The sequence below is a fragment of the Zerene cesonia genome, unplaced genomic scaffold (assembly GCF_012273895.1).
Source record: "Zerene cesonia ecotype Mississippi unplaced genomic scaffold, Zerene_cesonia_1.1 Zces_u002, whole genome shotgun sequence".
Taxonomy (NCBI): Eukaryota; Metazoa; Arthropoda; class Insecta; order Lepidoptera; family Pieridae; genus Zerene; species Zerene cesonia.
Window position 1 is genome coordinate 3,443,927 of NW_024045132.1, and position 22,713 is coordinate 3,466,639.

At 35.3% G+C, this 22,713-nt stretch overlaps 1 protein-coding gene across 1 annotated transcript; it reads left to right on the plus strand.

Moving 5' to 3' along the window:
- Nucleotides 1–7,447: 7,447 nt before the first annotated feature.
- On the plus strand, nt 7,448–20,572 carry LOC119838302 (delta(7)-sterol 5(6)-desaturase erg32-like). Its single transcript, XM_038364171.1, has 6 exons — nt 7,448–7,670; nt 8,973–9,169; nt 16,815–17,063; nt 18,390–18,573; nt 19,292–19,464; nt 20,221–20,572. Exons 1-6 carry the CDS (start codon nt 7,448–7,450, stop codon nt 20,383–20,385), a joined length of 1,191 nt encoding a protein of 396 aa, XP_038220099.1. The 3' UTR covers nt 20,386–20,572.
- Nucleotides 20,573–22,713: the final 2,141 nt, after the last annotated feature.

The following is a 22,713-nucleotide window of genomic DNA, read 5'->3' on the forward strand; positions in this document are numbered from 1 at the left end:
TGATTCGAAAGTTTAGTGAACCATTGAGAACACTTCTAGGCATATGATTCTTCCTAATAACTAATCTTGCAATTTAATACATGCAAAATGGGATATCACTAAACTATTTAAGTGTAAATCATATACTTTAATATCAAGGAAATATTTAAGCCTATCATTTATTATTATGGATCATGTCATACAAAAACTGAATACATAGGTAACATAATAGATTGGGTTTTTACTCAGAACTCCCGCCAAGCTATCAGCAAGAGTTGCTTCATCATTATACTATTATTGAGTTTTACACTCGAAAATAATGAGCCGGTAATATTGCCGATTCCCCTAGAGTTAGGCAACCCGCGGTTACGTACTTGTCGGTTAGCAAAGATTATGTAAAGAATAGACACGCCTCAGATACAATAACTAAACTAAATAAATGTATATGATATAATAAACTATTTGACATTATTTTATCAAGATTCTTTGAATAACATTAAAGTGGAAACAATCGACTTATTTTGCATTAAAATATCAAAATGCTCATGAATTCTTATAAATTACGCTATGTAAGATAAGTATGCATCGTAATGAGACCTATATATTGTAAATATAATAATTATAGGTGTAAGCATCTTACCTGCATGTAGATACAAGCCTCATATATATTGTTTCTTAATATTTTTGAACTTTTTATTATATTCTGATAAACGTTGTACCTAAGATTACGTGATGATACATCTACATCATTACTCTATGACGACAAGATTAAACCTTCAGGGTAGCACAATAAGCCCTCAGACCTCAGGGGGTCACTAATCTCCCTGACTCATGAAATTGATACTTTCCTATCAATGTTCGAATTAAAATCCTTCGTCTTTGTTATTTAGATTATTCGAAATGAGTCTGTGCTTTCTGAACCGATGATAATTTCGAATTAATGTTCACTGAATTTTGTATCAGTACCAATTACTATTGTAATATTGTGAATTTTTTATCTGCACGTGCTGTTAAATTAATGCTCTCGTTCGTTGCTACTTTATAATTTTGTTATAAAGATTGTGCTTTGTATACTAGATTTATAACACTTATATACTTAACTATTTCAGAGTTCGTTTTAGAAGAGGCTACTTAAATATGGCATTCAAGCATGCTTCAGTGCGAATTGGACCATCTTGCATCGTAGAAAGTACCACGCCACTAACGGAGATTGGCATCTAATAGTAGCATTTGAATGCTACTTTGTTTGTACGGTGAGTGGAGAAACCGTATCCTTTTTCTTGACCTTCCTAGTCGATTCCTTTATCCCTTATCTTTAAAAGTCGGTAATCCATGTGCTAGCGACGAAAGGCCTCTGCAAATGTTCATTGACTGTGTTGTGGGAGCGCTTAGCATCAAGAGATAACCAGCTCCTACGCCGACGATGACAAAAATATCTTATGCTATGATTATGTAATCATAAATTAATTGATATATTTATTGATGTAAATAGGTTAAATTGATGTTACTGTAATGAACGCTATGAAAATGTTTTTTTTACCTAATATAAAATTATAACACACACCTTTTTCCGACTTATAAATCATGACTTTACCAAAACACCACAAACAAAATAAATCCATCAATTAAGTAAATTACAAATGTTTATGGGAAATGTTCCAATCCCCCAACAAAGTTATCCAGTCACATCCGCTAAGTTGCCATAAAACAATTAGAATTACTCAGCGTTTAATAAACACGTAACGGGCAATACTAGTCGTAGGCAGTATCTAGTTTTATGGGGCAATAAAGCACAGTTCGCTCGGCAACTACCTATCGCGCGCCAATCGCAACAAATTGCACGTGATATATCTGTAGATAGTGCTGGGGTGGCCACACGGTGCCGGAAGTCGGCTTTCATATTGAGACTCTTTATTACAATACTCTGGCTTTTTTTCAAACGTTTAGGATAATATTGTCAGTCTTATCACTATAGCATAAGTACACAAAACATTTAATAAAATATGATTAATTTTTTTCCATTACATCAAATCACATACCTATGATCTTATACTTATTGCAGTTTAATTTGAAGACCAATATAATAATAATGTCCAATGCTTTCCCTCTACAATTGACGCGAATTCACACCTTATTTAATACAGTTCACCGATTCAATACTCTTATAAGCACAGATGAAGATATAGCATTCAAACCGAACCCATCACCAAAAAAACATTGGTAACCCCACATAAACGTCTACCGCGACCACCGGCTAGATTTTATCGCTCCTTCCAACCATTAAACCGGCCATAATGAACTTTCCCGGGTAATGCAGTGGAGCGTTACGCAATGATTTACAAGGGCAGCAATAAAAAGAATTTAAGGGATGGCCGAGGGAGAATCGGTGTCATAAAGAAGAATGATGGCGCGCGGTCTGGCCGGAATTGAGCGGAATTATTGAAATTGGAGCCGGAATGTTTGTATTTTGCGTAACGTGAAACATTGTGCGTTGTCTTGCCCTAGGATTATTTAAATATAACGGATTTATTATCGATTTATTGGGGAAGCTAAAAATTATTGGTCGTAAATAGTATTTTCGGTAGGAAATTAAATGGGCTATCTGCTACATAAATATACGGCTTAAATTTATCTTTATTGACAGCTAATATTACAAATTTATGACCTACTGCCGTAATAATCCTATGACACAGTGGTTTTATTACATTGTGTCAATAAGATTCTTATAATTAATTTAGCTACCAAGAAACCATATTCAGGTATTAAATCGTATTATGGCTTTCAAATAACAATTGGATATATTTGTGCGTGTCTTACACCCATTAGTCAGATGCCAAATCAATGAGCCATTGTCGAGGGTAGCTTTAAATTTGTTGCTGTAATGCATTCACAGAATTTCCGATCGCGACCGTTGTCTCTACCGCCAATTCCATTACTTGTTCTCTTTGAATCAGAGCTTCGTTTTCACCAGACTCAGGATGCACTGCAGCAATGTATGTCGCATCAGACACATTGTGGTCTGGCTTCGTGATTATTTCATGTCCTCCTGAGTTTATTATAGCATGCACAAAGGACCACAAGCCGAGTGCATGATTAATACCCGCCACCTAGTGAGTTATTGAAACCAGTTGGGGTGATGGACTTGGACATATTGTTATTTGGTTTTGATGATACCTTTTGTACATATTTAGTACATATTATTATGTTCATACTATGAGAGCATGTATTCAACTTTAGCTTAGACTTATCTTAGATATGCGTTTTTATTCTTTGGTTTTATGCGTGTATTTCATAAACCTTCTCCCTTTTCATTTAAATAGGAACTATTCTATATCATATTTTATTATTATTTTTATTAAAAATTATTATTATTAAATTCTGTAGTTTTATGATTAGTATTATGATATCTGTTCCTAACATTTGCTATCGTAGACATTTTAAGTAAAACATATACCTAGATATAAATATTAAAATACAGATTACACAAATGTTATATATGAGAAAGTTTGTTTGTTTGGATGTTTTTCCGTCAATCACTTTTAAACTACGCAACGGATTTTTATGAAATTTTGCCTACAGACTGGGTATGAGCTGACTTGGTTGATATGATACTTTTTATCGCGATTAAACGCTCCTTTGAGATATAACAGGAATCTTTAATATCCGGGCAGAGCCGGGACGATCGTGTAGTTTTTTTTTTTATACATTAGGATGTCCATAAATTTTATTATTTTGTGATACACGGAGGTCCTTTGACACGCAATCGGCTATCAGAGGGCGTCAAGCGGTGAAGCCGCACGGTTCAATGATATAGAGATTGCGGAATAATCTATCGATATTTTACATATTTCAAATAAATTGAGAAATTTTTAAGAATATAGAAAATTTGATCACGAAGCGGGATACGAACCCGTGTGATTCGCCGAACCGTGACAATTTATTTTTATTCTTTAAAATATCAATTTATAAAGCATTTGCATGCTATAAAACTAAAAAGCCTTTGAAATAAGTTGCGTATAATGAAAATTTTAAAATATATTAAATTCGTCGTCGTCTTTTTATATATGCAAGTACCTTACTAATATATTACGTGCATTTTTTTATTATTAAGATAGAAATAAGTACCAAAACATTCTGATATTATGCATGAAAATGTAATTTAAAAAATGCAAATTTCTAGGATTTAAACGCTTCTACAGTCAGTGTTGTTACTTCAATTGTATAAATTATAAATACCGATAAAACGAATGCGCTAAAATGCTAAAACGGTAAAAATTTTGTTTACGTTTATCGATAAATCGCACATCTCTATTTGTTTGTAACACGAGGGGCGTAACACAACGAAGTTGAGATTACTAATCGCATTTAGTGAATGGCTGAACCCTTTGTGATGCAAACTTTGGTCAGATTAGATACATAATGCTCCAACGAATATGCCAACTCATGTTATGGTGCTATTATTTAATCTTAATTTAGTCTGATTTAACAAATACAATCCACGAATTGTGTTTATACCTCGAAGCTCTATTTTATGCTTTAGCTGTAGTAGGTTCGTTTATTTATTTTTGAGTGAAAAATGCGTTTGCGCCTTACCAAGGGTCCCTGGGAAAACTGAAGGCAAGAGCAATTTTCTAAATCCCACTGCACTGTGGGTGGTGCACTGAGTAAAATTTAAAAAGTTGACAATAATCTAGATAACTTTATAATAAATCAAAAATAATATAATCAATACATAGTATAAAACAAAGTCACTTTCTCTGTCCCTAGGTCCCTATGTGTGCTCAAATCTTTAACTACGCAACGGATTCCGATGGGGTTTTTTTTTTTTATAGATAGAGTGATTCTAGGAGAAGATTTATATGTCGCGGACGTATATTAACAAGCTCCCGTTACCCCTTCATGAAAGCGGCTCGTCGGAACACAGTGGGGTTTTAGTCGGTAAGAATCCGACATAATCCACGGCTCCTTTTCCCCGGGGGCCGTGGGTATCTATGTAAGATTTCCCCACTATAAAAAAAAAAAAAAAAAAAAAAGGAGAAGATTTATATGTAACATCAATTAAACTGTACCGAATTTAACGCGTGCGCCACCGTATTTAAGCCGCGGGCAAAAGATAGTAATATTATATACCTAGTTAGAAATCATTGAATCAAAAAGCTAATTGAATTACGTTTTTTTAAACAACGCCATCTGTAGACTTGTAGTGACATTAAAGGATATTAAACAATTTCAAACGTTCTTTTACATACTAACTGTAGATGGCATACGCAGAAAGAAATATATGTATTAAAGTAGTTTACGTCAAACAATACATGAGTTTAAAATTTCGACAACTTTAATTTAGTTATTTTCGCATATTACTCCAAAAGTCAAGCAAACATCATTATAAAATTATATGTATCCTATCCATATTATTTATGTATAACAACGCCATCTATACAATGTTATTAGCATTAAAACAACTACATTCATGTAAAATTCTTAGCAATCGTATTAGTTCGCTAATCTCTTTTTAGATGGCTCTGTGCTCATTTTTCATGAATTAGAATAAATTTCAGCTTTGACGAGTTATATTTTCATAAACCTAGATCTTAGAAAGTTTGAGCAAAAGATTTTCGTATAAGCGGCATAATATTATCAGTGTTTTTAAATTTTGTGAACAAGTACGTTTCTAGGTTAATTCATTAGTAGGTACCACATCATTTCAGTCATTTTAAGTACAAGGGACTTAAATGTCAAAATGAATAGTAAATAATAAATAATAATTCTTTACCTCAACAAAAACTGCCTTCTAATTGTCAGATTTACTTAAATGAAAACATACGGAAGGCACCTGCCTCCAAATAAGAAGGAAACGCAAAAAATAGAAAACGTCCTCCTTTTCTATATTCGGTTGAAAATACAAACAACGAAACATAAGTCGAAAACGAAAACTAAGTATCAGTAATTTGGAATGATAGTAAAAACTGCTTAATGCATAAAATTTTTGTTAAGTCAATGCTTATAGGGAATTATTTATTTTAATTAATTATCTAAACAAAAGCTTATCGCATAACTGTCTAAATTGTTATTAATAATATTACGTATGTAGGTATGTACGTCTATACAATCACGAATGACTTCAATATTTATGCGATAATACTATACGGTAATAAAATAAATATTTCTTTTGTTGTGAAAATTACTATTTTAGGGTTCCTTTGCATTAAATCAAAATTGTTTTTTTTTGTAGTTCAGTCATTTCTACTAATACATCCTAATATATTTATCTAACTATAACAATTATGGTTTAATATGCTTAAGTTTTGATTGTCGGTCTATATTTTTTATTTCAGTGTGATCTATCGTTAGATATGCGGAAAATCGGAACTCACATCCATTCTTAATTGAAGATGAAGGATTATAGGATAGTCCGTTTCTTTTTCCTCACCCTACCCAGTCCATTCCTTCTTTCCAATCTTCAAACCTTTCCGTATCCGCTTCTCCTTAAAATTGAGTTCACAAGTGAACCACTTCGTTCTGCAAGCAGAACCACTACTTCTGCTAATGTTCATGGGCGGTGGTGATCACTTACCATCAGGCGAACGACTAGCGCAGCTGCTCGCTGTAACATAAAATGAGAAGAAAATAAATCGTTGTTGAATTATGTGAACTATTTTTTATGGTAAGTGATATGAATTAATACAAGCATGAAGTTGCCCTTTATAAATAAATAGAATCGTTTTAATGGTGGTTCATATAAAACATCATATTATTGTTGACAGTGTGTTTACTAAACGTTGTTGCAAGAATTTTGTTTCAAATGTTCATTACAAATTATTTTATTCTGTGTACTCATAGTATTAAATAAAATAAAAACAAATAATTTTGAGCTTTTAGCAATACTATCCTACTAATATTATAAATGCCAAAGTTTAGAAACCGCGGGGTGCAGCTAGTTAGTCCATAAAGCATATCATGTATACGCTCATGATATGCCCAATAAATAGTTATCAGCAATTAATTAAAATTTGCGAAATAAATTGGAACATTTGGTACAAACAAAATTAATTTACGGAACATACACACGAGATAAGTTCACGCTTGACCGTCTCTTTATTGGAAACCGCAAGATAAAGGTTGAATCTTCGCAAAACATGATCTCTTTGTATTTTTAGCAATCACACTTTAGTTGTTTTTTAAAGTTATCACAACAAGAACATGGTTTGATTGACCGTGTTTAAATTAAATCCATTTTGTCGACCCAAAGTAAGAATTTTGTGTTTTTGAAACGCCATTAATTGGAATGTTTATGCTTTTTTTGCAAATTTATGTGATCGTGTTGATTTTTTTAATATTGTTGTTTCAAATAATCAATGTCCAAACTCAAGATAGTCAGTCGATTGTCGTAACAAATCGAATTAAAACTAACGTATCAGCTCAATCCATCGAAGGATTGTTACCAAGTATCGATTCTCCGCTTTTCAGGATGACGTATCTTGTAACGCAAAGATCGAGCAGTAGCAATGGAAAACAAATAGAGGTAAAGGAGACGGAAGACAAACCAAAACACTGGGACCTCATCGGCGACGGCTTAAAATGGATCGAAAAGCACGCGGAAAACGCTGAGAAGTTTTTTGAAAGAATACCCGCATTTATTAGCACTTTTATTGCCACGTTAGCGATTTTCACCTTCGGCTCTACGTTGAGAGGTATTTGTGTTGTTGTTGCTAAGTTCAGTGATAATTTATGTGGGCCTAATTACGTTGACATAAAAGGACAGACAGATTTTTGGAGTTAGGGTAGTCAGTTTTAATTCCTCAGGCGGAAGAGTGTTAAACTTCATGGATTTAACTTGTATTTTAACATTTGTTATTTACGTATGTTTAAAAAAAACATTGATTTCATTCGTTTTACCTAAAAAATGTGCTTTAAGCAACAAATGTCTCGTTAATATTACAAACATTGCAATACTATTGATCTAGAACTTATCTTACTAATATTATAAATGCGAAAGTTTGTAAGGATGTGTGTGTGTTTGTTACTCTTTTACACAAAAACTACTGAACCGATTGCAATAAAATTTGGTACATAGACAGCTGGACAACTGGAATAACATATAGGCCATTTTTATCCCGATATTCTTACGGGATACGGACTCACGCGGGTGAAACTACGGGGCGCAGCTAGTAAGTTATATTTCTATTTCGACATCAATAATTATTATGAAATAGCAGCTAGCATGTTAAAAAATTTTGAATGAAATTACAATGGATAATATCGCTCGGTTATATAAACTTTTAGCAAATAGTTAACATGTCAATGACACTGTCGATAACCTTTACAAGTGATACGTTAAAGATATAACTATTTCAAAGTTTACGAAATGTTGTGATTACAGAGACCTATGAGAACGACATTGGACTAGCTTTTATTGATTACTAGTGTAGTATAAGTTTGGTTAGGTTAGTTATTTTTCTTCTAGCTGTTGGTGATATAAATTAAATGTGATTTTTGTATGAAAAGCTTTTTTAGAAATATCGTTTCATAATAATTATAGTTACAACTAATATGAGGCGAAAATTTGTAATAATGTATGGATATTTGTTACTCTTTCACGCAAAACCATTGGTTTTTTTTATATCTATAGTCGTTGATACATACTCGTTAAGAGCACCTATAAATTTTCGCCTTTTAGGAATATTTATAAAAAATAACTTTCACAATTTATATTCTTCTTAGTTGTGGGCATTACAAATAAATCAACCATTAATTGTAGAAGTGATACATGGGATACTTTGACTGATTCTCTTGACTTGTTTAACTTTCCGTCCTACCGCACCAGAACTACCTTCGAGAACGGTAGAAGATGCAAATCAATAACAAGCATCCCAATTCTAAAAAACATAAAAACAAACAAATCCCAGAATGTTCATGGGCAGTGGTGATCGCTTTCCAACAGGCGAACCACCTCAGTTGCCCGCTATAACACAAAAAATCCGCCACAATTTCAGGAGAATGGGTAGTGATACTAGTGACGGCACTGAAGCAAATCTCGGGACACACGCAGAGCGACCGGAATGTCACCACGGAAGAGATATACAACATGTTCACATCTGAGAACCTCAAGATGGAGAACTTCGCCTTCATCTTCATCGCGGCACACTGTGTATCGTATGGGACGTACTTTCTGCTGGGTGGTTTCTTGCATGTGAGTCTTTGATCAAATAATTATAGAAATGGTAAATTTTTAGGCAGTGTGCATTGATTTATAACCTTAAGATGATTTGGGGATCAGTCCTGAAACCTGTATATGGTACATAAACCATTCATTAAAAAAATAAAACAATGAAACGTGTTCGAGAATATCGTAATTTTAAAGCTACTGACATAAATACAGAAGGTTAGTTCTATCTAAAGCGTTATTTAATTTAACTTCGTATCTAAATTACGTTCAAATTGGGAGAAATTATTTTCCAGTAATGACTGTTTCAGTACTCAGAATTAAAGCTATTAAAAAGGTCTAGACATTCAAAATAATCATAATTCGTTTGCAACTTTTGATATCTAAAATGTTATTAGCGCTATAATTGTGAATTATGTTAAATTTAACGTAAAATGAACGATGGAATAAACTTTTATGAAGATCATTCGACGGTAAAATTATGCTATATTTATTTCGCAGATAAACGTGAATGTTATTTCTTCGTTGTGCTATAATTAAAAATAGTATTGACATAACCTTGTCAAGACAAAGGAGGAAAAAACAAAGATGGAATAAATATTATATTTATTTATAGTTTTCTTGTGATAGTCGACAGTGACATACCTGGTCCGATTTTAAACTTATTCTAAATGGGATAGAGACAAGATATCTACTAGATCTTATTGGTAGCAAGTTAATGAGGTAAACATTAAGTAATTGTTAGATTTCATCTATTGAACTCTTTTCTCCGGCATGTATAGTCTTTAAAGGTTTCCCGTATCTAAATACAAAAATTTAATCATCTAGCTGCGTTTTATGTCATAACGATAAAAGCCATATTAGTCCTTGCAATGAATAGCTCCTCGTTCAAAAAACAATGGTCGCACCAATATATATTAATTTCGTCGATATTAAGCGGACTGTAAAACTTAATCTACGTGGTGTAGCGAAAAAGGGAAAGACGGGAACACACGGCACATACCTCGTCAGAGGGAGTAGCGGGGTTTTCGATACCAGAAACATGGTAAAAATTATCTGATGGGATGTTTTCTGTGATTTTGACAACACGGTTTGCGACAAACGTCTGCCACTGGTGCGGCGAACCCTTAATCCAATAGAGTGCGACTTTAGAGTCGGTAAATGCGTACGAATTAACTTTATAATGTTGTGAGTAACTGTCTAGCACAGTGCGTAGCAGCTTTGACATAAGGAGTGCACTACATAGTTCCAAGCGAGCGATTGTTTGATGGATGATTTGTTAGATGGAGCGACTTTAGATTTAGAACATATGAGACGAATGATGTTACCAGAGCCAGTACTAACGTGAGCGTACACTACTGCCCCGTAGGCAACTTCACTAGCGTCAGAGAAAGCCAAAAGAGTGAGAATACAATCACAAGTAAAACCTATATGACGTGGTATGCGAATATTATTAAGAGCTGGTAATTCATCACAGAACTGTTTCCACATTTTAGTAATGTGCGTAAGCGGAGAATCATCCCAATCAAGATTAAGTTGCCAAAATTGTTTTATTAACAGCTTGGCATACACGACTGTGGGAGCAACGAAGCCCATTATGTCCCACAGACGGGCGATAGTTGACAAGATGGAGCGCTTAGTGCACGTCACATCGGCGGGAGCGGCAATTTTAAAATAGAAAGCATCATCATCAGTTGACCAATGCAAACCGAGTAATTTATGTTGCACGGTCTTATCAAATTCTACCACGGAGGGTAAAAGTTTGTGCGAAGCGGGAAGATTATCTAAAACATTTTGACTATTACTATTCCACTTAACCAGATCCCACTGAGCTCCCTTAAACAAATCAATAAGCTGCTGCGACGCGGAAACTGCTTCACATTCCGTGGGAATAGAGAAGGCGATATCATCCATATACAACGAGGAAGACGCAATGCTACTCGCGAGCGGATACTTCGCGCCGTCATCTTCTACGAGCAGTCTTACCGTGCGCAATGCATGGTAAGGACTAGACTTGATTCCGAAGCAAACTCTATTAAATTGATAAAGAAGTAGCGGATCTTGCGGGCTGAAACGATAGAAAAAACATTGAAAACGACGATCAAACTCACGCACGAATATCTGCAGAAATTCTTTTTGCGGCAATCAGCTGTCATTACAATAGCATGTAGACGAAATCCTAAAAGTATCATAAACAAATTGCCTTGTAAATTCGGCCCAACATGCAGAAGGTCATTTAAAGAACGCTGGCTTCCAGAAGACGGCATGCTAGCATCTAGAACCATGCGCAGCTTAGTCAACGATTTATCCTCGCGCAGAACAGCGTGATGCGGTGTAACGTAGACAGGAGTAGGGTCACGCGGATCGTACGGAGGTGCGGGTGAAATATAATCTTTCGTTAGATAATCTTTTATGACGTCATCATATGCTAACCTTAACTTAGGTGAAGCTTGTAGCTTTCTTTCGAGACACATGAAACGTCTGCGGGCGATATCGTATGAATCACCGAGAGTGTAGAAATCATCCTTAAATGGAAGCGAAACGATATATCTACCACTCACGGGGTCGCGTGTAATAGTTGTTTTATAATATTCTTCCCATTCAACATCATCGGGATGCTGAACGGGCGGAGCGGTAGGAAGCTCTTCGAGCTCCCAGAAACGCCTGACTAATGAGTCAATAGCGGCGGGCTCTTGAACGTGACAACACGTCAAGGGTTGTGTATTTAAGTTAGGTATGGTAGGTACGGAACCCATTATTACATAGCCCAACACCGTGCGCAATGCAGCGGGCGCCGACGAGTCATGAGGCGCATGAACTACGTCGGGGAGAAGCAGATGAGGGAAGAGAGAAGCATCGATAAGAATATCGATTTTATTTGGCGTACCAAAATTCATCTGCGAGCGGTTACCCTGAAAGGTGTGATAAGACCGAAGTGTCTATCATAGCGGTAGGTAATAAATCTGTAACTTGATCAACAACTAGCGGTGAAATATTAAAAGAAATGTTGTCGTCAAAACGCGAATAAAATTGTATATTTATCGAATTACTATTAATTATTTTTTCTGAACCACCGAACCCCTTAATAATAGTACGTTCAGCGTTTTGCGGTTTAATACCTAAGCGTTCACAACATTCTTGTGTAATAAAATGACTTTGCGAAGCGGAATCTAAAAGCGCGCGAATAATTTGTCGTTCACCTTTATAATTATAAGCGACGACTTGAGCGGTCGATAATAAAATAGTAGATTGTTTATAAGCGAGCGCGTTGCATAAAGATGCGTTATCAACAGCTATATAGCTAGCGGTACAAAGCGCGACGTCAGAGCGGGACTCGCCCGACGGCGGAGACAGCGCAGGCGGCGGCGGTGTGCTGCGCGGCGGGGGTTAAGGACGCTTCGCGTTTGAAATGTAACATCGTATGATGATTTAATTTACAAACGCGGCAATTTGACTTAGACAAACAACTAGAAACACGATGTTTTAAACTAAGACAATTAACACACGCATTCTTATCCTTTACGCATCTAGAACGTTCCTGCGGACTCATTTTATTAAAACTCGAACATTTAAATAAATGTTGATGTGTAATATTTGTACAAAGACAATTATAAGCGGAATCAGCTGTTGTTACGTAAGACTGATACTTAGGTGGTGCGGACGAAATATTATTTGAATTGCGATTGACGCGAATTATTTATCCCCGAATTTGTCGAAGGATGAATGTGTTCTAATACTTTCGCGCGAGTCTGTATAAATTGAACTAAGTTATCAAAACTAGGCATTTCACTTCCATACTTAGTCTCGAAAGCGCGAACAGTATCTGAGTCTAACTTCTTTAAAGCGATGTGAACAATGATTAAATCTGTAATATTATCCAACTTTAAATTTTGTAAAGCGCGTACTGCACTCGTAAAGTTATCAGTAAATAAATCAAAGTTTGTAGCGGACGCACAATGCAATGGTTTGAAATCAAACATTTGATTTAAATACGCGGAAACTAACATACGTTTATCATCATATTTATCTTTTAACGCTTGTAATATTAAATTATAATTTTCAGGGGGTTATACCAGCTATAACAGTTCTAGCCTTCCCCGTTAATTTACCTAACAAATAATATAATCGCTCGGCATCTGTGAGGCCGGAATTGTTATGAACGGTCGATTCAAAATTCGAAAGAAATAGTGGAAATGAGCGAATGTCACCCGAAAATGGTAGATACTAATTCGATAGGCGGTAATTTCGGCTTATTTTTATGCAAAATGTTTATATCTCCGTACGACGGACTTGGTTGCGAATATTGAGATTTCATTCGTTTAATCCTGCTATATACAGACTTTAATGCGACGAGGCTTTTATAATCAGGTTTCGCGGTAGGAGTTAATGACAATAAGCGAGTATTATATTAATCTAAATATTGTTTAAAATCATCGCGTAATGATTCTATCTGCGCGGACTCGTCAAGGAAACTTTCCGCCAGCCCGGCGTTGTTTTGAATAATTAAAGATAAATCATAAATTTTTTGCACCATTTCGAATACAATTTCACGTTTAGCTAATAACATAGATAACTGAGAATCATGTATATTTTCCGAATCATTAAAATCCGAAGCATCACTATCAGCTAACTTAGTATTTTTCTTAGGCGGCATTTTTAACAACAAATGTGTTTGTATTCAAAGTTAAAATGTTCTAACAAGTAATACGACTAAATTAAGTAAGTCAGTGACGCATTGACTATAAGAACTGAGTACGTAATTATGGTCGGATTATAATGGCGGATTACGGAATGTCCTAGGTAACAATATAAATTTCGATTGCGGGTAGAAAAATATCACGATATATATACGATTTATGATGTTTTTAACGTCATAAATATGGGTAAACTAGTTGAAAATTGTTTTTACTAATTATTATTATTATTATAAACACGTAACTTAATGTCACGGGCGGAAATAAAGTATATTTATGCGAATTAAAGTAGATGACGCAATGTCGGTCTACGCGGTATGTTATAGTATTTCACAATTAATATACTATTAAATCACTTATTAGGGCCTACAGGAGTAACCTAACAAGGGCGGTTGGATTATCCAGGTGTGTATATGCGGTAATAAAGTTCGTAGGTACCACAATATGGTTATACGGTTCGAAGGTACCACACAATGGTCGCGCCAATATATATATTAATTTCGATATTAAGCGGACTGTAAAACTTAATCTACGTGGTGTAGCGAAAAAGGGAAAGACGGGAACACACGGCACATACCTCGTCTGAGGGAGTAGCGTCCAAGCAAGCACGTGGCACAGCACCACGCGGTGAAGGGTCCTCCAGCTCGGGCCAGGCAGACCAGATCCAGTCCTTCACTCCACACACACACACACGCGGCGGTTCAGCGCGACCAAATGGGAAAGCGGTTACACTAGCACAATGCCTGAGATATCTGAAGAACCTCGTGGAGGTTCTCCGGCGGTTGCGGGTTACGATCTTTATGAAAGATCTCTTCGATTGATGCGGTGACAAGAAAGCCTCATGAAGGCTCTCCGGCGGTATGCGGATTATACACGAAATGTCTAGAGGCCACGTGAAGGCACTCCGGCGGTTATTGAGATCCGATCGTCACGGAAGATCGATGCAGACTGTGTGACGTATATGAGTCACTACGTCCAATAGGGACGTTGCGGTTGCTTTAAAGGCGTGCGGTGATTGGTTATGCTCGCATGTAAGGAGGGTAGTTGGATTACACCACAAAATAATAAATATTTAATTTTAATTCACTATTTTAATAATATTGGCGTTACCAAACAAAAATCGAGTAAGTTGCTAAAGAAGGGATCACTCTTATGAGTTGCCGTCAGGAAATTTGTATACTTTCCAAGGATTTTTCTTTCGTAATCTGTTAAAATAACAAACACAGGACGAACAAACGTTCCACAGCCTCGAGTTAAATAAACCGTATTTGCAGGTAGTAAATAGTTTTCGTTTTAAACTTTAATCCTAGGTAGGCTAGTGGAATAAATTAGTAGAATGGCTCTCTAAATCAGACTGCGGCGAAAGGTTGACGGGACACTGTGATCTATCGACTTCGTTAGTATTCACTACGGTGTTCAATGGCTTTTTTACACTCCTATATTTTTAGCCTTTAGGGTGCTTTCGTCACATTCGAAGTGCTGTGCAGTTCGTTAAACCAACACTTGACGTTTCAAAACGTCATAGTGATGGCGCTTGATTTGCGCTCCTTCGATCGATTTGATTCACCTATGATAGCTTTGTTTAGTATATTTGAGTATGATGGAAGTCTAGAACTAAATGTTATGGAGTAGTCTACGTTTGTACGCCATGCAATTCCGTGTACAGTTGGATTAGTTAGGTTACGAAGAAAAATTATACTATTACAAATCAAAAAGGGACTGTTGGTTATTAATTTGATGTATGTGATGAATTTGAAAAATCTAGTCAGTTGATAGCAAATCGCGGTCAGTCATAAACAGTACTAACAAAGTGAGGGTAGTGAGGCTGACAAATGAATAAATAACATACAAACATCCAAGTACAATCGCTACGGAGGCGCCTCGTTTCCAAGCAAGGTGGTGTTTTATAATATTCGACAACTAAATAAGTTTTAACATAAAGTGGCATATACAATGTGACAATTACTCATCCGAAAAAAATATGAAACCTAAATTTGCATCTGACAATACAGTTAATGTTTGCGACTTAGTTGAAATATACAAATCAACAGCATACAGCTGCCAAAAACGACGTTAAAACAAATAAAAAATGAACAGAATTAATCCGCTTGTATCTGCTGACGAAATTATTCACGAACACACGTACATTCATAATCTTCATGCAAAACTTACACTTCCAATTGTATGTTCACGTCTCGCAACGGAAATCCTTTACCAGTATAAGTGTTACGTATTTACGATAATAAATCTCCTTTTACGTCTCCATGATATACAAACATTCTCAAGAAAAGAAGCCTACTTTAGCGAGTTTTATCTTATCCGAAACACGTTTTCTGTAAATTATTTTTTTAAAGTATTATTGTGATGTTTTTGTTATTTATTATATTTATTCTTATCAACAACATGTACAAAATCAAGTGTTAAATAATTTTTGAAATCGGTCTTGTTGTTACAAGACAAATATTGCAATATTAATAATAGATTTTATTTATACAATATTTTGAAGGATAATTTAATTCTTAAAGGACACGACTTCGATAAAATAAATAAAAATTTAATACGAATACAGAGGTTTTTTTAATCCGTTAAAAACTAATTGTAAATAAATAATTCACTAATAACAACCACGCTATGAACTGAGAACTCCAGTAAATTTTTGAAACGTAGGTACTCGTACATGTAAAATATAACTTTACTCCACATTCTGTACTTCGCAGTCTCTTCCTGATTTCTAATATTGTAGTACAACCACTGCAATAAAACATTAAGCACACCAGAAACGGTCAAGTATGTACCTAATTGAATATTGAAAATTGCATCCATTTTCCATTAACATTACATATATAATATAACTATTCGATTCAGATTCAACTTTTTTATTTAATTAAGTTTACAAACTCGAATTCCACACCATATTTATAAGCATGTTACAAGTCGTTGTCGATACCCTGTACCACTTTGAACCGAACCGCCGGCAGTGGTACTACTACGTGCAGCGGCGGCACCGCGCGCACGAGTGGAAGCTGCAGCCGCGCAAGTGGCTCTCGGCCGAGCTGGAGCGGCACGAGATCATGGTGGGCGTGATCTCGCTCTTCGTCACGGGCAGCTTCTCCGCCTTCCTCGCCGCCTACATCGCCAACGGGAACCCCTCCACTGTGTACTTCCAGTTTGATGAGTACGGCTGGTGGTGGTTCTTTTTGCAGTTCCCCGTCATATTTATTTATCAGGTGAGGAATTTGATGAATATGTGGTACAAAGAACGTGTTTTTTACGTGATTGAAAATTAGTGATATATCCTAATTATGAATAACCATCGGTCTTATTACTTTTCCCTACCAATATTAGTTTAATGCTTACTCATATTATAAATGCGAAACTCTGTTTGTTTGTCTTTCTGTAACGTCACAACGGGGCGAATTTATCATATGATTTTTATGTCTGTTAGTAGTTAGGAGGCTAGAGAGTAACATAGGCTGCTTTTTACTTCGGTGAAACATCTCATTCTGATAGGAATTCCCTTGAATAGTCAAGGGAAATTCCTCCGGGTGAAGCCGCGGGCAGTAAGAGTTATTTTATAATGCAGTCAATAGCCTCATTAACAGTTGTTGTTCTTACATTTTTCTTTTGTTCTTGTGTTACAAAAACAAGTCTGTTTATAGCTACTAATTATTCACTGTTTTGTATTGTTGTTTTTAAATATCAAATTGAAAAACATTTATTGAAAAACTAGTGTTAAAAATTAAATTTAGTAATAATAACAACATGAAACATTTATTACATTAGTAAATGTACCAATTCTTAAATTTTGCTGCCATAATATTATCTCTGAAATAACATTAGCTGATTTTCAGGAGTTCTTCTCAAGGGACATAAAAGCGGTAATCATTTCTAAGTAACAAACATTTGTTATTTACGTTGAGCAATATAAATAAAAAATGAATTGAATAAAACAATTGAATTTCATTTGACAACAATTTATTCTTTTAAATGTGGTAATTCGTATTTTCATTGAGATTAGCGAATATATGATGATGTTGATGACATACTGTTAGTGAAGCGGGTTAATTTTAATGGTTAGTTATTGCTCGCTGTACATAAGTAAACTAGAAATAACAATATGTATTATATATGTATGTATTTCAATCAGCTTATAAGCGCAATACTTCCTGGAGATGACAAACTATACATCTATAGAGTTCCATGTTTTCGAATTATTTTAAGTTAATAACATTTAATTGCGACAAATACTTAAATTCATCACAGAATTAAAATGAAATTCCCTTCTAGGATTGAACATTAAAATACAATATTATGTTTGTTTATAACGTATACTATATTTAACAGCTTATTGTTCAAATTGTTAACTGTTTACTTTGCTCTTAGCTTTTTGCTTTAAATGCTGACTGCTATCTTCACCTGTCAACTAAATTCATGGACATAATTAGACAAAGACAATACAAAGACTGTGACATACGAGACAAATCGCGTTTACCGTCCAAATTAATCGCATAGTACCGTTCGCCTAACAATATCCATGTGCACATAACCGCAAGGACTTCACGACGTACATCCTGCACCGGCTGTACCACACGCCGTGGTTGTACGCGCGCTTCCATAAGCTGCACCACAAGTACAAGCAGCCGACCGCCTTCTCCGTCACCGCGATACACCCCGTCGAGATCATGCACGTGCAGCTCACCGACTGCCTGCCGCTCTTCCTCTTCCCGGTGCATTGGCGTGAGTGATATCTTGTTTAGTGGCAAATCGTACATAGACCCTCGATTCTATTAAAACCACACTGTGTTCCGTCGAGCTGCTTTTGGGGGCCACTTTCATTGTTACAATTGGGTAAAATATTATATCAGTCTACTACTACTCAGTCCGCTATTATCATTTACAACAAAGAACGGATCAGTGGCCGTCGATATATTATATTTTGCAAAAATAACAATACTCAAGTATTAGCGTTAAGGATAAACCCTAGATATGTATTTCTAAACACGTAGCACGCGTGTATGTGTTCTGCATGTTGGTCAAAAACAATAAAATGGCATCTTAAGTATATATTGTATTAAAATATTAAACAAAAGTGTAAAATTACTTAAGTACTTCACCACTTTACTTTAACTAGGCTGTATTAACACGCACCGTTATTATTATTTCAATTAACATATCAAACAATTGAGCAGCAATCTAAAATCTTTATTTATTTAATATGACTACATTTTTTCAAACTCGAACAAAAACATTTATTTAATCACTATTAATCACTTTTGAATGATTTCCCTTTAGCTTGGTTAGCTAGCTAAATGCCCTTTAGCTGCGTTTATTAAGAAACAAACCAAAACATTCATTCTTTCACTGATTCAATGATACTACACTTTAGTATGAGTTTCATCTAATAATTTGAATCCCTTTAACATGGCCTGTAACACTGAGTCGCCCCGCGTTCCAGTGCCGTTCTACATAGTGGCTCTGTACACGTACTACCACGGCATCATCGACCACTCGGGCATCGACTTCCGCGCGGGCTGGTGGCAGCCGTGGCAGCCGCCCGCGCGCTTCCACGACCAGCACCACGAGTTCTTCCACTGCAACTTCGGCTTCAACATGATGATCTGGGACAGGGTGAGTGCGCCGTCTCAACCAAACCCCTACTCACATCCCAATTCTTTCAATATATTTGTAACTTTGAGGATTTGAAGGTTTTTGATCTTATGAATGACTAGCTTTTGCCCGCAGCTTCGCCCGCGTGGTCAAAATATTCATAGTACAAACTTAGCAGTCGATTCTTATTAAAATTTTGTAAAAGAAGGTGATATTTTATTTTCACTTTTATCAGTACTTTATTTCTCATTTATTTTTTTTGTTAACAAAATATAAATTTAACGCTTTCGTGGTAAATTTGGACATGATAAATTGTTATTAACACGCGAAAACACATATCGTAGTTCGATATAGTTCCACACCATTTCCGTATGTACTAGAGCGGCATCTTATGACACTGCTAACACCAGATGGCACAGCATCTTACAGAATAAGCCAATGACCAATGCACACACTGAAAGTCAGCACATGTAATAATCCTTTCAATAAAAACAAAAACTATGTACAATAACATAATTTTACTTTTTCCATAACGTTATAATCCTCCGCCTTCAAAAATGGGAGGAGTTTATCAATTCAACGGACTGACGACTCATTTTATTTTAATATTTGATACGAAAGCTGTTTTTCATGAACCGATTTTATGATTCTTTTTTCATCTGAAACCTCATGCCTCCCACTCAGTTGCCTTGTCCCATGTAAATTGTATAGCTGACATGGTGGTTAAGTTTTTTGTCAAAATATACCAACAAAAATTACAAGAACGAAACGTTCCAGTGGTTCGGTACAATGAGAAAAATGGACCGCGTGTACACAGAAGAGACGTTCCACGGCGAAGCGCCCGCCCTCGGCTCGCCCGAAGCGAACAGGATCATACAGAACGACCCCGACATCAGAGCAACCGTCGACAAAATGAAATCCAGCCTCAACCAAACTAAATAGATGCAAATTGTTTTTAGTATTAAACGTCTTTGATCGTTGCAATGAGTTCATTATTTACGACAGTCCTGTTCAATCGAAATAATTAGACTTGTGTATGTAATATTCTTTAAAAACCCAATTATTTACTACTAAATTGAATTTGTTATATCCACCTATTCAATCTTTTCCTTGAAAACGTTTATTTCGATTATTTTTTCTACTTTCTACTACATTGTCATCACTACTCGAATCCTATAATTATAATATATTATGTACTTCTAAGATTATTTCTAGTTTAAGCGATTAAAGAAGCTAAAAGTTTTTTGTGTCTTTCATTGAACAGAATCCCGCGAGGTGTTTCTCGTATTCGAGATAGATTCATTGTCGGAGGTCTGGTATGCCGTTACAATTTAATGAAACTGCGAACAAAGAGTTGCGAAATTTTAGAATTCTCCGTTATTGCCGTAATTAGTTCTTAATTATTGCTCTGTAGTTATATATATGTGTGTGTATCTAATTGACACTATCTGTGTAATATAATAATTATAAAGAAAAAATATTTGTTTGATTGTTACGAGTTTATTTAAACACTGCTGTAACAAGTTTTGGAATTAGAAAGTTGAAGGCTTGATAATAATAATGGAATATCGTGTAATAATAAGTGATTTTAAACTTCGTTAAGTGCTTATAGTTATTTATATGAAATACTAGATTCCGCCCGCGGCTATGCGCGGTATTGGAACATTTACAAATGATTTAGTGATTATCTATTCGTTTTATTCCAAGGGTTTAATCGAGATAAAATCCCATCACCCAAGTCAGCCTTTACCTTGTCTGTATACCAAATTTCATCAAAATCCGTTCAGTAGTTTTAGCGTGACTGACGGACAAATATCCAAGAAAACAAACTTTCACTTTTTAATATTAGTGTGATATCATAAAAAACTCTGGTTGTCTGGGTGATTTCAAAGTGCTTTCATATTAAAATAGAGGTTATAACGAAATTCTATCGGTATTTATGCGTGAAAATTCAGTCTGTCCTGTCTCAGCTCTCACGATAACAATGTCGCGGGCAAAGCTTCTATGTAATACATTATTAATATCACCTACTTCTACACAATCCAACTGGATTCTATATACCAGTACCTTCGTCAAGGGACTTAAGTATTAAATAACATATTGCCGGTTATATAACCGGAGTACCTGCCTAATAATATATTAGAGGTGTTGGAGACATCTTATTTTCTCCTTGTTATTAATACTGCTTTGTTTTCATTACGTTTTTTTGCAATATCACTTATTTCATCTTTACTATGATATGAGTATCGACTGGGTTCGTTTCTCAGTATTAACAAAAAAAATTGTCTTGATCTGGCAGGCAAGAAGTTGGTACTTTCTTGTCCGTAAAGGAAATCGATCAGTGAAACAGAGGCATAATGCATCCGCCCCATACCCCACAAGGGGACAAGAGAATTTACTTGTCTATGTCCAATGAAAGTATTGCATAATTATAGTCTGTTTTTTATATTAACCTTAGCCTTGATTGCATTCTGAGATAAATGTATGATATGAGAAACATTCTCTGATCACGCTAAAAATAATCTTATAACAAATGTGTAAATTTTTATATGTAATATGGGTAAAAATTTTACAACTTGTTACGACATGACAACTACAAAGTGAAACAGACAATCGTAAAACAACAACATAAATAATTGTACAAAGGCCAAGCGAATAAGGGGATGAATTGTGACAGGGCTAAACAGGGTTTCCGTGACTGACAGAGAAGGAGACAGTGGTTCAGGGAACAAATAAAAATACGATCTGCCCTGATCCCTGTAAGCCGCGGATTTAAACAATACTGCAGACGATGGGAAGCTGCTTACACGAGGAAACCATTGAGGCGGTCACATTTATCGATCAAAAATCTAATATAAATTAGAATTAATACGTTATAATCGTAAGGTTATAAGCTTTATATGTATACAACTACTTTGACCTCCGCAAAATGTTGTTCTTATTTTTTATATTTTATTTTAATTGCAATATTGAGCAATGATACTTCTCACATAGATCTGATGCAAAAAAAGAATCACGATATAATATAGTTTACTAGTCATAAAGATTTAAAATATGTTTCTTTCATCTTCTTCATATCATTTGAAAGTGAAAAGAAGGCATCGACTTTGTAACCCAAATTGATAGAGAGGCCACAGATAACATAATACTATTCTAGTAGAGGCCCGAATAAGCACAGGACTGCTTCTTCTATATTGAAAAAAAATATTTCTATGAATTATTTCGAATCAGTGGTAAGTAAATGGTAAAACAATTTTATTTGTTTTTTTT